Source organism: Protomyctophum parallelum (assembly GCF_964188405.1).
Source record: "Protomyctophum parallelum genome assembly, chromosome: 14".
In the NCBI taxonomy this organism is placed as follows: domain Eukaryota; kingdom Metazoa; phylum Chordata; class Actinopteri; order Myctophiformes; family Myctophidae; genus Protomyctophum; species Protomyctophum parallelum.
In genome coordinates, this window is record NC_139709.1 from 29921202 (window position 1) to 29935446 (window position 14245).

Sequence of the window (14245 nt, forward strand, 5' to 3'; positions counted from 1 at the left end):
ATAGATGAAAAGGTGCTCTTGTTGCAAAATTAAGTTTGCAGGCCAAAGGAGTGGGGACCAAATTAGTAATTAAATTATGAGATGGCAAAGGGCGACAGCACTTGTCAGAAGCCCAAGAGGGCAAAGCCAACGCTCCCCAGTCGAGTAAGGAGGATTATATTAATGTGGAGGTTGAATGGGAATGATACCAGGGAAAGATAAGACCCCCCAAACCCCTAACCAAGGTGACTACACAACCCAAACCTCGACCAATAGAAAGTGTGTTATAAAGCTCCCGGTGTGCGGTAACTTGGTACGGTAACAGAGCGATTTGTTACAGCTTCCCTGCACAGTGGACAAAATGAACACCATCGTGTAGCTTGTTGCCCTCACTGCATTGCATAACCTCTGCTTCAAGTTATTTCCTTTACCGATAATTTGTTTCCTAGCTACTAATGAGATTTAAAAACATACAAACAACTATAAATATCGTTTTAATCATTGTGTGGCATTTGTTTTGATTTTCCATACACAGATGTGAGTCCTCCATACACAAGAGCAGCATGCAGACAGAACAATCAGTTCAACAGCAAATGCTGATTTGCTCTCTTTTGTGATACCTGATGAAGGTCATAGACCAAAAACTCTAACTCTGACTCCAGTAGCCTAATAAACTACTGCTAGCTATAAGTGAGGACAGTGTGCGGGACTTCCTTTTTTCTCTCAAACACATTTTGTCCAAGCGGGGTCAAGAATGTAGGGCATTGCTTAAAAATAAAATACACACATACTAACACCGGGGCTCCGCGTCACCGTCAGGGAATGTTCCCTTTTTAATCAATGAAGGGTGGCTCCACTGCCCGCGTTGCATTGCGTGACTGCATAAAAATTGCCCCGGTTCGTTTTTTGACGCATGTGACGGAGACGCAACGCGCCCGGTGGAGCCCCAAAACAAACAGACATGTCAGAAAACAAAAGTAAAACAACACATCTAAACCAGGACTGGGCAATTATCCAATAACATATCAAACATCCGAGATGTTTGCCTCTGTAATCGAGGCAAATGTTTGTAATAATTGTGATCATGTCATCCAGCCCTAATCTGAATCATTCGAACAGGGCAATTTTTCTGTCGAGCCTGAAAACCAAGAATGTTGGGTGCAAAGCTAGACAAATGGTTCTCAACGTCGGTTCCGGGGACCACAAGGTATCCAAATGGACCCTTCGTATCTGTCACTCTGAGTCTGAGGGTGTGCAAATAGAAACAAATAGACCTGTAAGGTTCCATTTGTACACCCTCGCAGTTGAATAAAAAATTAAGATTGTAGGCTATAGTGTACCAGTTTGGTCGCAAGAAATAAAGAAAAAGAAAAATGGGGGACCGTGGCCTAATGCATATCCAACTGGGGATCCTTGAAATGACAAAGATTGTAGTTCCAAAGACGGCTAGTTCCAACGGTCGTTGGCTATGCTGCCCTTCTTGCCCGTCCACAGCTCTTTGAGCTCCACTTTACATCCCAGGTCTCTCAGGGCCGCTCGGAACACATCACCATCTCCCACATCGTTGAAGGAGCGCAGCGCCTCCAATATCAGGGCCTCTGCTCCCATCTCCAGGATGGGCTGGCTGAACGCCTCAACGCGCCCCACCAGGTTCCTCAAAAGCATGCAAGCCTGTTTCTGTTTGGATGTGAAGAAAAGGAAGCTATATTAAAGGAGCATGTTCAGTGATTTGAAAAAAAAAAAAAAGTCCGCCACGGTAACAAGATGTGCACATGCACACAGTCTACAGTGTGGCCCACACTCGATCATGATTTGAGGAAGGCCCCTCTCATCCTGATTGGATGAAGGCTGGGCCCCAAAAAACGAAACCTAAGGGGTTCACTGGGGACAGGGAGGAACTCGTGATATGGTCAGCACACTCTAGTAGGGAGGATTATCCAAAAAATAAAAATGTGATATTTGAATTAAGTGAAATCACTGAATATACCTTTAATGAAGACATTGCAGAACACCTAAAAAGGTGAAAGGCTTGATATACGCAATAGCATGCCATGGTCAAGCACCGAATATAACCAATCTACTTTGTGCAGTGATGCGTTTGCACTGTAGGTATTGTAGCTTGTAGATATTTTTGGTGCGTGACAAATAGTCCCCACATACATGTCTGAGGGGAGTAGCCAACACATGCCATTGCATCGAACACATTAGAGTTACCCATATTGTTTTGCAGAATGTCTGCTTACAGTGACTATTTACTGGTGTGTAGTTCATTTTACTTAAATAAGAGCGGTTGGCTCACTGAAATAAACTACCAAAAAGGCTGCCAGGTGGGGTCAATGGAACCACATGCTTCTTTGACACGCGGTCATACTGTAATTTATCAATGTTGAGCTCCACTCCTTCACTTCCATAGAATGAAAGGGAAGGGAATGAGTCAATTTGTGAGACTAAATCCAGCTTTAATGACTTCAAGGGAGCTTGTTAATTACTGTATGAGGCCCTCTTGAGTTACCTGCACCATGACTACGCCAGGGTGAGACTTCATGGCCTGTATGGCAGCCAGGGGTCCCCCATTGTCCATGATGACCTGGCAGTTGCTGGGTTTTCGAAGACCCACGACAGCCAGACACGCGCAGCCCTGCTCACACACCTACAGGAGAATAAGAAAACAGATCCTAAGCCTATTTTATACTCTTCCTCGAGTAGGACGGTGTTGCTTGCCGTTAGATCGTAGATTTTACAGACCTTAAACAACTTACATTTAATGTAAACACAATATTTAAACATTAAACTCACATTGGAGTTGCCAATGTGTCTGTTCATGGCGACCACAATGAGTGGCACCCCACCCGAGTTCACCACCGCGTCCTTCACGTCATCATTCCCTGCTATGGCTCCTATAGCACTCAGCACCTGTCGAACTATTACCTGTAAAAGAAAAGGGCAGCTCAATGAGAGGACTGCTAGGACAGCATGGAAGATCTTTGTCCTAGCACAGTTAAAAAGCCACACAAGTGTTATCATGATATTAGATGTAGTGTGCCTGACAGGTGTTGACACTAAGGCCCAATCCCAATTCCTTTTTTAACCCTACCCCTCAGCCCTTGCCCCTTCCCCTTGTCCCTACATAATGAGTGTCAAGGGGTAGGGAGATAAATCATCCCCCTAGGAATTGGAATGTCCCTAAATATTGAACGTCCCTTGTAGAAATTGATATACAACCTGTTCTCAGAAAATAGCTGATCTGCAAGCTCACTACAGGCCAGTGGTCCCCAAACTTTGATGGCATTTCTGTCTCTAGGACCCCCAATTTATATTGTAAAATCAATGTTAATTAACTCTGAGAGTGTACAAACTATCATTTAGCCCATAACCCACTTTGGAAACTACTTTCCATTTGATTTAAGCTGTAGAGATGGAACGTAAATATAACATTGCTGTGGTTATGATGAAATAAATATGTTGTAATTTTGTCTCATGTTGGTAGCCCATGTATGTAATTCAGCTAGATATAGCTCATTCTGACACCTGCTCAACAGTTGTACCTGATTAATTGATTATTGTATTAACAGTTTGTATAGCATGGGTACAGATATATATACAGGGTTAGAAAAAGGAAAAACAATTTACAGTATAGAAAGAAGGGGCTGTGGTCACTGTTCATTGTTTTTAATATCATTAAGAACAGAGTCATTTTCTATCAATGAAAATGCCATTGTGATTCATCTCCATCCAATGTACAGTCTGTACAGCAGCTTGCAATCTGTTCAGTAGCTGGTTTGCCTGGGGAAAAAACACCATTGCTAATTAGTTATGCAAGTTTTGCAACTTGTGGGGATTAGTTTAACATTGGTCATGATAAAACCATAGCTATCACTGCAGCGAGTAGCCAACGTTATGCAGTGACAGCGTTATGTAGGTACAGTAGGCTATTTCACGGCTTTTAAGAGCTCCAAAAGCAGAATGTTGACATATCGTGGTCTGGGGGGTCGGACTGATGCCTGCTAATAAGCTATAGCTTGCATCCGAGTTGTATCACCGGCGCACCGGCGATAAATAAAAAAGAATAAAGCGCCGATGCGGCGCCAAATGAATGGGTAACGTTGTATGAATGCAACGCCGTATCATATCGTTAGTTCACGTGAAGTAACGTTAACCTTTGCTAGAGATTGCGATATTTTTGGCGATGCAGATTGTTAATACATTCAAATAATATTGGTTATTATAATATTTTTCCATAATAAAGGACATAAAAGGCTTCTTACCTCGTCCGCCTTTCAGCCCTCAGTGATGTTGCTCCGTTTGAAGTCCCGTCGAGATATCCCTTCAAACGAAGGGGATTCTACCCCTCACCCTCGGCCCTTCCCCTCCATCCAAAGACAATTGAGATAACCCTTCCCCCTCACGTGAACGCGCATAAGCAAGGGAAAGGGCTAAGGGCCAGGACGAAGGGGGGAATTGGGATTGGGCCTAAGGGTTGCCTACCTGCCCCTGGGTGGTAAATAAAACTTTCAGGGCAGGTGGAGTAAGCGGGCAAGTGCTTGTTTGAGATGGGACGCAACCGTCTATATAAGCAAAACATGTCTAAACACTTGAATGTGGACAGAACGCTCTGTCTTCTGGTCTTTGGAATGTAAAATAAGAGCACTGTTTAACACTGTTGCCACACTTAAAAATAAGTGAACCCATAGTTATATATACTGTAGCTATGTAGGTATTTGGCATAGAAATTGAGGTAAGATTTTCTTATCGCTCAGGCCTAGAAAGTAAAAAAACAATGTGTTAAATTATACAGTAATTCAAATTTTACATCATTTTATAATGGACAATTTTCTTTTAGGGCAAGTGGGCATGACCTTTGGGCGAGTAGATCATGACCTGTACTTGCCCGACAGGCAAGTGCCTCGATGACTTTAGTATCAACCCCAGCATGACATTGATATTCAATCTCATCCCATTTTCTCTGTACTTTGTGAATTACACATAATGTACAATAATCCTTATACAGGTTAAATGCCTTCGTTTAGCTAAATCGGGCTTTGTTCAGACTGCAAGGAAATCAGATTTGTTCCTCAAATATGATCTTAAGGGACTGACTGTCCACACTGTTATTTGCAAGTGATTAAACTGGATTTGTGTATTCAGACATCATCGACCTGCCTGCTTTGCGTTTCTGTGGTAATGACGACATACGACATGCATGCAAGCAATGTAACTAAGCAACTCAGTGTCTTTTGTATGACGGTCAAAAGTATAAATATTACACACCTTTAGAAATATTTGAATCGCATTGCTCACCATCTAGGAATGTAGTTCAAATCTGATTCGCTAAACGTTTTTCAGACTTGATCAAATAAATCAGATTCCAATCTGGCAATTATATCTTACTGCTGACATTTTCACATCATCAACATATCTTGTAGAGTAAACGTACCTGCGACTCAAAGCTCTCTGCAAGCAGTGTCATCATGAATTTTAACCCTCCAAGGTCACAGATGTCTTGACAGAACTCGTTCCTCACAGCCAGACGGGACAAGGTGGCACACAGATCACTGAGAACAGAGACCTTATCGGGATGAGCTGAAAGGGAGATAGATGGCAGAGACATACATATAAGAAAATAGTATAAACATCAGCAAAATGGATGTTGAAAAATGAAAAGAAAAACATATTTAATTGAAGTATTTCTCAGTATTTTGACAGTAGCCTAATTGTAGTATGCCACAAATAACAGATCTACATTCTACCCTTGGGTGATGGAGCTGGAGCATAAGGGCATGCACGTCAGACATGTGCTTCCTACGCATCAGAAACATCAGCTTCTCGGTTCACTTCCATTCTATGGAAGCAAAGGGGTGGAGCTCTTTGTCGCAGCCTTTTGACATGCGTCTCTTTCCAAGTAGCCTGCCCCAGCCAGTGCGATTTCTGGTCTAGAGGTGACGGATTCAAATTTGCCGGCAAAAACAGCTGGTGGATTCTATTGGTTCACCGATCTGTGCTATCTCTATAGTCATGTGTTCGAGACGGATCTGTCCAATATTTCATATTCCATCCTAATTGGCTAACATTGGCTTTCAAAGTTTGCAGGAATGGCCCGTTTTGATCAAAAAGCCTCAATCATGAACGCAGCACGCAATTTACGTGTAATCTTTCACAGACTTTCCTACTAGGCTGAGGAATATATCCCAACCTTTTCACATTGGCCTGTTATAGCGCCACCAACAGGTGGACTTTTGCAAAAACCCATTTTTGGAACAAAATGCCTCAAATCATCCAATTGCCATCCAAGAGTGAGAAGAAATGGCACCCTTTTCACATTGGCCTATTATAGCGCCACCAGGAGGCCACAACCTGACCTGCCCTGGTGGAGACCTGTGCCCCAAGGGGCACTTTATCTAGTTAGTTAGTTAGTGAAATTCAAGGTTCACTCCCACTACTTTGACTTTTTTGGCTTGTATTTTTTTTATTTCAGCAAGGACAACCGCTCCAATGGATAAATGCGTGTCTGTCTTACATTTGGCAGCCTCGATGATGACCTTCAGTCCATTGTTTTCCATTACGATGAGCTTGGCGTGGTCGTGAGCGTGTCCGAACGGAACTCTGATGTCGTCATCGAAGGTCATGACCCTGAGAGCTGCACTGGCCTCCTTAACCACCTCTGCACTTGCGATGTGCTGTGTGATTAAAGATGTTTGAAATGTTTGAGTGGCATGCTCGGCAGACTGTGTCAATAATAGATCACAATAAAATAAAGATATAATTTTTAAAAAACTGTAAAACTAAGCGGCAATAAATAAGGTATGAACTGTGAAGTGTGACACACTGTAGAAAATTCAAAATAACCTTAGTGATGGCACGCGTCATCAGTGGCAGAATACCAGCCTTGACCAAGTCCTGTCGGTTTTGCTCGTGCTTCAAACAGCAGTGGCGCACGGTGCGAAAGCCCACGCGTGTCACAGCGGGGTCTTCACAGTACTTATTTAGGATAGTGACGAGGAGGCCCACGCCCTCTGCGTTTAACAAGTCCGGCTGTCCATCCGTCAACATGGCCAGGGCAGCGAGAGCCACCAACAGATCTCCTTGCTTCTCCAAGCTCTTTCCGCAGCAGGAGAGAAGAATGGGGAAGGCACCTTTCTGACCCGCCAGGTACCTCTGTGCAAATCCCACAGAGCACTGCTCAGTGAAGCGTCTGAGGTCTGCAGTCATGTTGGGATTGTCTTGTCTGAGTCGAAGGGACTCCAAGGCCTGTCAGAGAAGAGACAAGGGGGTCTAAATGGACTCTTACATGTCTGTAACTCCGAGTGTACAAATGGAACCAAAGGAAGCCTTATGGGTCAATTTTGTTTAATATGTAGACTATCAGAGTTATGTCTGTCCTCAATATTAAAACATTTCAGAACCACTTATTTAGACTGTGTGGGGCATAAGGGCATTATTAGTTTCCCCCAACTCTCACCTGCAAGACCTCATGAGTTTGGCCCTCTGTCGCTACAGCCTTCACTATAAAGCTTAGTTCCACACCTGACAAAACAGGCAGAATAGAATATAACTATGACTTGTCATTTACTGGTTAGTGCATAACAAACATGCCAAATTATCGCATGTAGTCCATTCAGAAATGGGTTAATTAATACATAGGTATACTACTATGTATTAAATATAGATGGTAAATATTAGCATGACATTAAATCTAAGGATGCAAGTATAGCGTAGCATCAGACAGTGTCCGTCCATGTTTGTTACCTTGAGACTCAAACTGCTCCACAGCTTCTCTTAGTGCCTCATCTGGATCCATGTCAAACTCCTCGACGTTCTCCCTGACAACATCATCAAAGGTCTCCTGTGTGATCCTGCGCTTGGACATCTTCAGTCTCTGGATGGGAGAGGCTGTTTTATTAACACAAAACGATGTCATTCAGTTTAGCGTTCATGATATCCACAGTGGCTACTACAGCGTCATATCAACTTACCTAACCCTTCTGCTTCTGGTGTAAGTTAACAAAGATAACAGCAAAACAACCAAACAATGAAATGACAAACTGCTTCCACCCATCCACTGCCCAAGTGACAAGTTAACCAACCGCTTGAATGGATGAGAGAACAATATTTACGCTGTTTACGTAGCAAGTTCAGCACAGAACCAACGTTGTCCAGGCACGTCAATTTTACAGAATAGCAGACAGCACAAATGTGCTACCCATAACTATGCTCGTGTGTGTACAATAATATAGAACAATAGTTCTGTGGGGTAAATATGAGGAGAAAACAAGTTTATTTATTTATTTATTCTGGAGTTGTACAGTGTGGCTTATAAAACTAAACATCTACAACTGAGGCAGAAATACTGTAATATCGACTATTAAAAGGTGGAGTGATATTTCAATCGTGTAGGAACCCCGAGTCGGTAGGAACCATAGGGTTAGGACCTTTAATACTCTATGGGTTAGGAACAAATCGTTTCCGGTACATATAGCAACTCATGTATTTTTAAACAAAGTAGTATCTTAGAGTATATAATGAATATATATACTCTAAGAGTAGTACCTTAGGGCTTAGAGTATAGTACACTCTTGTTTTTAAACATCCTTTTCGCGTATCCCGTGCATCTTTATATATATAGGCTATATAGCCTATATTATTATTATATTATTATTATTATTATTATTTTGAGCAGGGGTTTTCAACTGATTACCATGTAGGCTAATGTGTCTATAATGCATAGGCTGATTGCCTTTAATAACACTGTATAATTATAGTTGTAAAAACCATAAATAGATCTACTCAATGCTTTATAAGTAGTGGTTCATGTGGCATAGCCGACCCTAATTAGGCTACAGGTGGTTCAAGGGAAAACCATAAAATATGAATAAATAGTATCTTTGTCAAATGTATTAAATTATGTTTAAATAATATTTCATATTAGGTCCCAAAGCTGCAACTTAAAAAGTGGGGTGGGGTGCTCCATAGCTCAAAAAAGTTGGGAACCTGCACTAATGATCCATATTCCTCTTACTTTATCCAACCAACCTTTCCTTAAACTGATAGCCTATATATATATCCTACTGATTTGTAACCTTTACGAGTGGGCAGATACATTTTCTGGCTCCAACGCATACTTGTACACATTCTTCACAGGCATGTTAGTGTGGAAATACCACTCACAGATAGTTACAAAAGGTCAAAAACATTGAAGATGGAATGGGAATTCTGCCCCGACAACTCATCCAGAACTTTTAGTCTGTGCCTCTGTGGACATCATACACATACATGTCAATGATCCTCTTTAGTAGCCTAGTTAAGCTTTGAAAGTCATTTTGGAATTGAAGCACAAGCCTCCTCAAATGACGACTCATAATGATGCTAATGTCTTTAATTCCACTGTCCTCACATCACAACAAGCTTCTCCAAAATAAAATGGGGGGGGGGGGGGGGGAATCTTCACTTTTCTACATACTGAAAGCATGGTCAGGGACCACATGCAAAATCTTCACAGACCAACTTCCATTTTAAGCATTTAGCAGACACTTTAGTCTTAATTCATGAAACATGTATGCACCTAATAAGTGAACATTTTAAAGGAATGGTTGCGTACATTCTGGTATCATGTGTATGGACTCACACCTATGTACACAAATGCAAAACGAAAACAAATGCCACACAGTGATTCAAATTATTTATAGTTTTTTGTTTATTTTATTATCTCTTTAGGAGCTAGGAAACAAAGTAAACCAAATAAATTGTAACATAACTTTGTACAAATGCCAGAAGCAGAGGTTATGCAATACAGTGAAGGGAAACAAGCTACACGATGGTGTTCATGTTGTCCAGGGAAGCTGTAACAAATCGCTCCCCAAATCGCACCCGGCGGTGTCGTGTGTCAAAAAAACTGATCTACAAGCTCGCAATGGGTCACGTCTGCGACACATTGCCACCTGGTACGTAGAGCGGCTTTTCGGCGCGTGGCGGGACGACGGGAGCATAAATTAAGCATAACACTGATTCAGGGCCGGGGACACAGCAGGGTCACATGAGGAGAATGGTTGATCAAAATCTCATTGAAAATATCTGTGGTTCCAGTGTGTCAGATTCAGCTCCTGCAAGTTTTTTTTTCCTTTTCTTTTTATTTTATCAGCGATGGCATAACACTCAAAATAATCTTACAATGTTGACATTAATATAAAATAAGCAAAATACAGATGGTAATTACAGATGAGTAAAGGAATAACATCGTCGTGCTCCTTCTTGCTAAGGCGCACAGCGAACGGAGAGATTTAAGGGTAGGACTCGTAGGAGGCATGCTCTGTCGTACAGACAAAAAAGAAAAGAAAAAGAAAAACAATGAAATAGATTAAATTGTTCTTTTCCCGTTGAAACCACAATATATTGACGGTAATTTCCTTTAAACATCAGTCAAAGTAACCAAATAATTTACTGTAAAGTACAAAGAAATCCCAAACGAGTTTATGTGCTGAAAAACTTTTAACTTTAAAAAAAAGAAAAATAACAGATATTTGATTTCCTCTCATATTGTCAACATTCTATTTCCTTAAATGTGAAGTCCGTGTTTCAATGTTATGCGAGTAGTCCAGTCACTTTGCCCCATAATGTCCCATCGTTTTTTGTCTGTAATCCATTCGTTGGCCTGGGACTATACATGAGGAAGGAGGGTCTATAGTATATAGACTCTATACCCCGCACAGACTGAGCAGTTCCATCATTTCCAAATGGGGAGAAATTTATCCCGCATAAACATCAACATTTCAGTACAGCAACATTCTCAAGCCATCATTTAGAACTTGTTCACACCGCAGGCAAATCTCACTTGTTTGAATCTCAGCTGTCCCGAGAGTCGAGACTGAGACACATATTTAGAAAACAGGATTTGAATCGCATTTCAGACAATCTAGGAATGTGGTTCAAATCTGATCTACAAAAATCCAATTCCATGTGTTTTTTTTATGGTGTCCAGACTTAAACAAATCTCGTACGATTTAGTTAGGCCCTAAAAGGTATTTGGATTTGGCCTGCCAGTGTGAACAAACATAGCCTTCAGCGCAATACATGCTCCTTCCGATGTCCGAACTTAATTACATTTTTCGGAAAGGGAGGTGAACTTTTTTTCCGGACACTCCTGCACCTCCAGATGTCCTGACTATCCAGACAAGTTTGGAAAGCCCGTCCGAAACGCAACTTTTCAGATGTCGGAAGGCACATGCATTGACGTTTACGGTCAACGTGATTGTGGCTAACAACAGTAACAAAAGGAAAGCCCTTGATTTTTTTTTGTTTTTGTTTTGTTTTTTAAGTTTTTTGTTGCCCCAATCAAATTGAAACAGTTTCTGCAAAATGATGAGATTGATGAACACAACAATGAACAGTGATCCTCAAAATAATAATAATAATAAAGAAACAGACTTGAAAATAAAGATTGAAGTCAATTGAAAATCGTAAAAGGTTAAAGAAGAAACGTGTCTTTGCTGAAAGAGAGATTGCATTACCTTAACCACTTTAACCCTGGCGTCCCTGTTTCTTTTTTTGGGTATGTCGTTATAGGCGAACATTTTCAAAACATTTCAAGAGTTTAAAACAAAATCTAAAAAAATTGCCAATCTACAAGCTCACATCGCAGCACATGGCGAGCTTTTAGATTGGCTATTTTCACTATTCGTCACGACAAACCATATAGGGCTCAAGTGGTTAAAAAAAGAGATTGCATTTCCTTAACTGTCCACCATGGGGTGCTGTTGACTCTGTAATGGGGGGGGGGGGGGTGCTGCTGAGGAAACAATGACATGTTGGACAAGAATGAATAGTATGACTAGATTGTTTTCATTATTTCCATGTGTTTGCGGTCTGGGAGATGGAGCGTGAGGGGATCATGTCCAGCAGGTACTCCCTCTGACGGGCATCCGCGCTGCTCGAGGACTTATGGCCTGACAGGCTGGGGTTCACATAGGCCATGGTCACGCCTGTGTGACACACACATACACACAAAACAAACAGGAGGGAAAGTCAGTCAGTTGACAACAACTTGGCAGTGAGTGAGTGGGGCATGATTCAGAAAAATAACATTTGGTTCGTAAAGAGACACACACACACACACACACACATCTCTATGGTATAAAGTAATGATACCAGGAAGAAACCAAACCACCAATCTAAGAGTCTAAAACGGGAAGATGAGAGGTCATTGATAGTGGGGTGATATGTGGGGAGCCTCGTCCGAAAACAACTTTGCCATTTCGATTCCTCCTGCATGCGTCATATTAGCCCCCTTTTCACCAAAACATCGAGGAACTAGATTAACTGGTAGTCTCGCACAGCCAAACATACCAAAATTGATATTTCAATTCTTAGGGAAATCTTGGGAAAGCTCCTCTGGTTGAAAAGGGGCTACTGAAGACTTATATAGATAACCTTTGTCACTCCTTTCTACTCCTAATGCATTCACAGTGAATTGTCAACACAGTCCCGACAACTGGGCCTTCTGACGGATAGGATTGTTTTTGGACCAGACAGGAAGTTGAGAAGTAGGAAAGAGGACAGACGTGACGGTGTGAGTGAGCCCAGTGGAGTTTAGTGAGAACCTACTGGTTTTAGTGCACTGGATCTCATCACCAAGGTGGGTCCTTAGTGGTTTTAGTGGGACTCTTGTCTACTGGGTTTAGTGGGGAGTCATTCTACTGGGTAGGGCTAGGCAATCCAAACCGATATTTAGAACCAATAACTGACTGAATAATCGAGAAGCAAGGTATTAAAAAAATATGTATTTTCTTATTATTATATCAACAAATTGGCGGTAAAATAATTCTAAATTGTTTATATCCAACTAACTAGTACTTTGTTATACAATGGCGGGGTACAAAAAATGTGAAAATAACCGTAACTAGTGAGCTTATTGATCGGTTATTTTCACTATATATACTGTACATAGACGAAACGTTCCATTAATCGTAATTGAGGCAAAGGTTTGAAAAAACGGTAATAGTGATTTGAAGTCATGTCGCCCAGCCCTACCACTGGTTTTAGTGGGAGAGAGACGGTCGTTTTGGTCTACCTGTGTTGCCTGTGCTGCTCTGCTTCCTCCATGCAGTGGCTGAGGCACTGCTGCCTCCGCTGACATTGCTGCCGCCGACGATCCCACCACTGCTGCCGACCTTTGAACTCAGGGAAGAGGGGCGGGAAACATAGGTGATGTGCTTACCTGGCCGGTTGACCAAGGCCGCGGCCGCCACCGCACTCTGCAGCTGAGAGGAGGAGGAGAAGGTGTGGGGACCACCCCTCACCCCCATGGATGAGACATTGCGGGACAGCTGGCCCTGGAGGGGACAGGGGATTAATAATCGACTCAATAACAACAGTAATATAGTGACAATTCTACATAAGAGAAACAAGGATAGAATGACAAATCATTATACAACATGAACCTGTAGTAACATGTAACAAGTAGGCTAGGCTCAGAAAAAAAAAAGGGTACTGCCCCAGGCAATCAGGTTCATGAGAGCACGAGCGCATGCACGCACGCACGCACACGTGTCAAACTAAGGTCCCGGACCAGACGTTGAAAACAGGGATCTTCACCATACTGGCTTATGGTGGACATTTTTGTCAAAATTACAGTTTTTCCACCGTCGGACATACAAAATGAGTGAATAATAATATTACCAGAAACACACAAAGAGCCCTGAATGACTGGTCCATAACATGTCTGTAACAGGTACAGTTAGAGTACAAATGGAATCAAATGGACCCACAACAAAACATTTGAGAACTCGCCATATGCCATAGTGTCATAGTAAATAAGTCTCATACATATTCCGAAAAATACCTGTAGACTGGACATTCAGTAATTGGGTCTTTATTATGCTAAAAATAAGAACATTATAATTTATAAATGGCGTGTAAAAAATAAAATCCAAAAAGGTGTCACGGACAAGGCCTTGTCTAAATGTGTCCATGTACGGACATGTTGATGACCCGTCCCCTGGTTGAAAACATTGGGCTGGAACTCATGCAGAGACAGTGACCATCCTCCTATACCTGCTTCATGTTGGAGGAGTGGTGGTGAACCATGCTCTGCTGTGCCCTGCTGTGCTGGTGGTGGTGGTGTTGCATGGAGGACGAAGACCTGGCCTGGGCCTGCTGCTGCTTCAGAGGCGCAAGTAGGGGATGGAAAAAAATAAAATAGGTTAAGCTTCTTTTTTTTTAAAGAGAGAAAATAGTTGATCAACAAGCTCTCAACGCGTCGCCATGGCGACGCATTGAG

At 42.0% G+C, this 14245-nt stretch overlaps 2 protein-coding genes across 15 annotated transcripts in view; both read right to left on the minus strand.

The window, feature by feature from the left end:
- Positions 1 to 89: 89 nt before the first annotated feature.
- LOC310870311 (armadillo repeat-containing protein 6-like) lies at positions 90 to 8116 on the minus strand. Of its 3 annotated transcripts, none has more exons than XM_083781484.1 (10): positions 8091 to 8116; positions 7723 to 7866; positions 7436 to 7500; positions 6823 to 7224; positions 6494 to 6653; positions 5414 to 5559; positions 2776 to 2907; positions 2492 to 2629; positions 1362 to 1656; positions 90 to 1076 (listed from the first exon to the last, which is right to left on the minus strand). In XM_083781484.1, exons 2-9 carry the CDS (start codon positions 7841 to 7843, stop codon positions 1426 to 1428), a joined length of 1395 nt encoding a protein of 464 aa, XP_083637610.1. In that variant the 5' UTR covers positions 7844 to 7866; positions 8091 to 8116; the 3' UTR covers positions 90 to 1076; positions 1362 to 1425. The 3 variants fall into 3 exon arrangements, with proteins under 3 accessions (XP_083637610.1, XP_083637608.1, XP_083637609.1); XM_083781482.1 differs by lacking the exon at positions 8091 to 8116 and adding an exon at positions 7950 to 8080 and having other exon boundaries at positions 7723 to 7852; XM_083781483.1 differs by lacking the exon at positions 8091 to 8116 and adding an exon at positions 7950 to 8080.
- A 1533-nt stretch (positions 8117 to 9649) lies between these two features.
- LOC310871423 (transcriptional repressor p66-alpha-like) overlaps positions 9650 to 14245 on the minus strand; it is a 30816-nt gene continuing 26220 nt past the window's right edge. For 8 of the 12 annotated variants that reach the window (XM_083782933.1, XM_083782940.1, XM_083782943.1 and 5 more), the window contains exons 10-12: positions 14020 to 14127; positions 13037 to 13298; positions 9650 to 11948 (exon numbers count right to left, since the gene is read on the minus strand). In XM_083782933.1, the coding sequence (XP_083639059.1) occupies positions 11812 to 11948; positions 13037 to 13298; positions 14020 to 14127 (507 nt within the window). In that variant the 3' untranslated portion in view covers positions 9650 to 11811. The remainder of the gene's footprint in view (positions 11949 to 13036; positions 13299 to 14019; positions 14128 to 14245) is intronic. The other 4 variants (XM_083782941.1, XM_083782937.1, XM_083782935.1 and 1 more) reach the window with 2 other exon arrangements.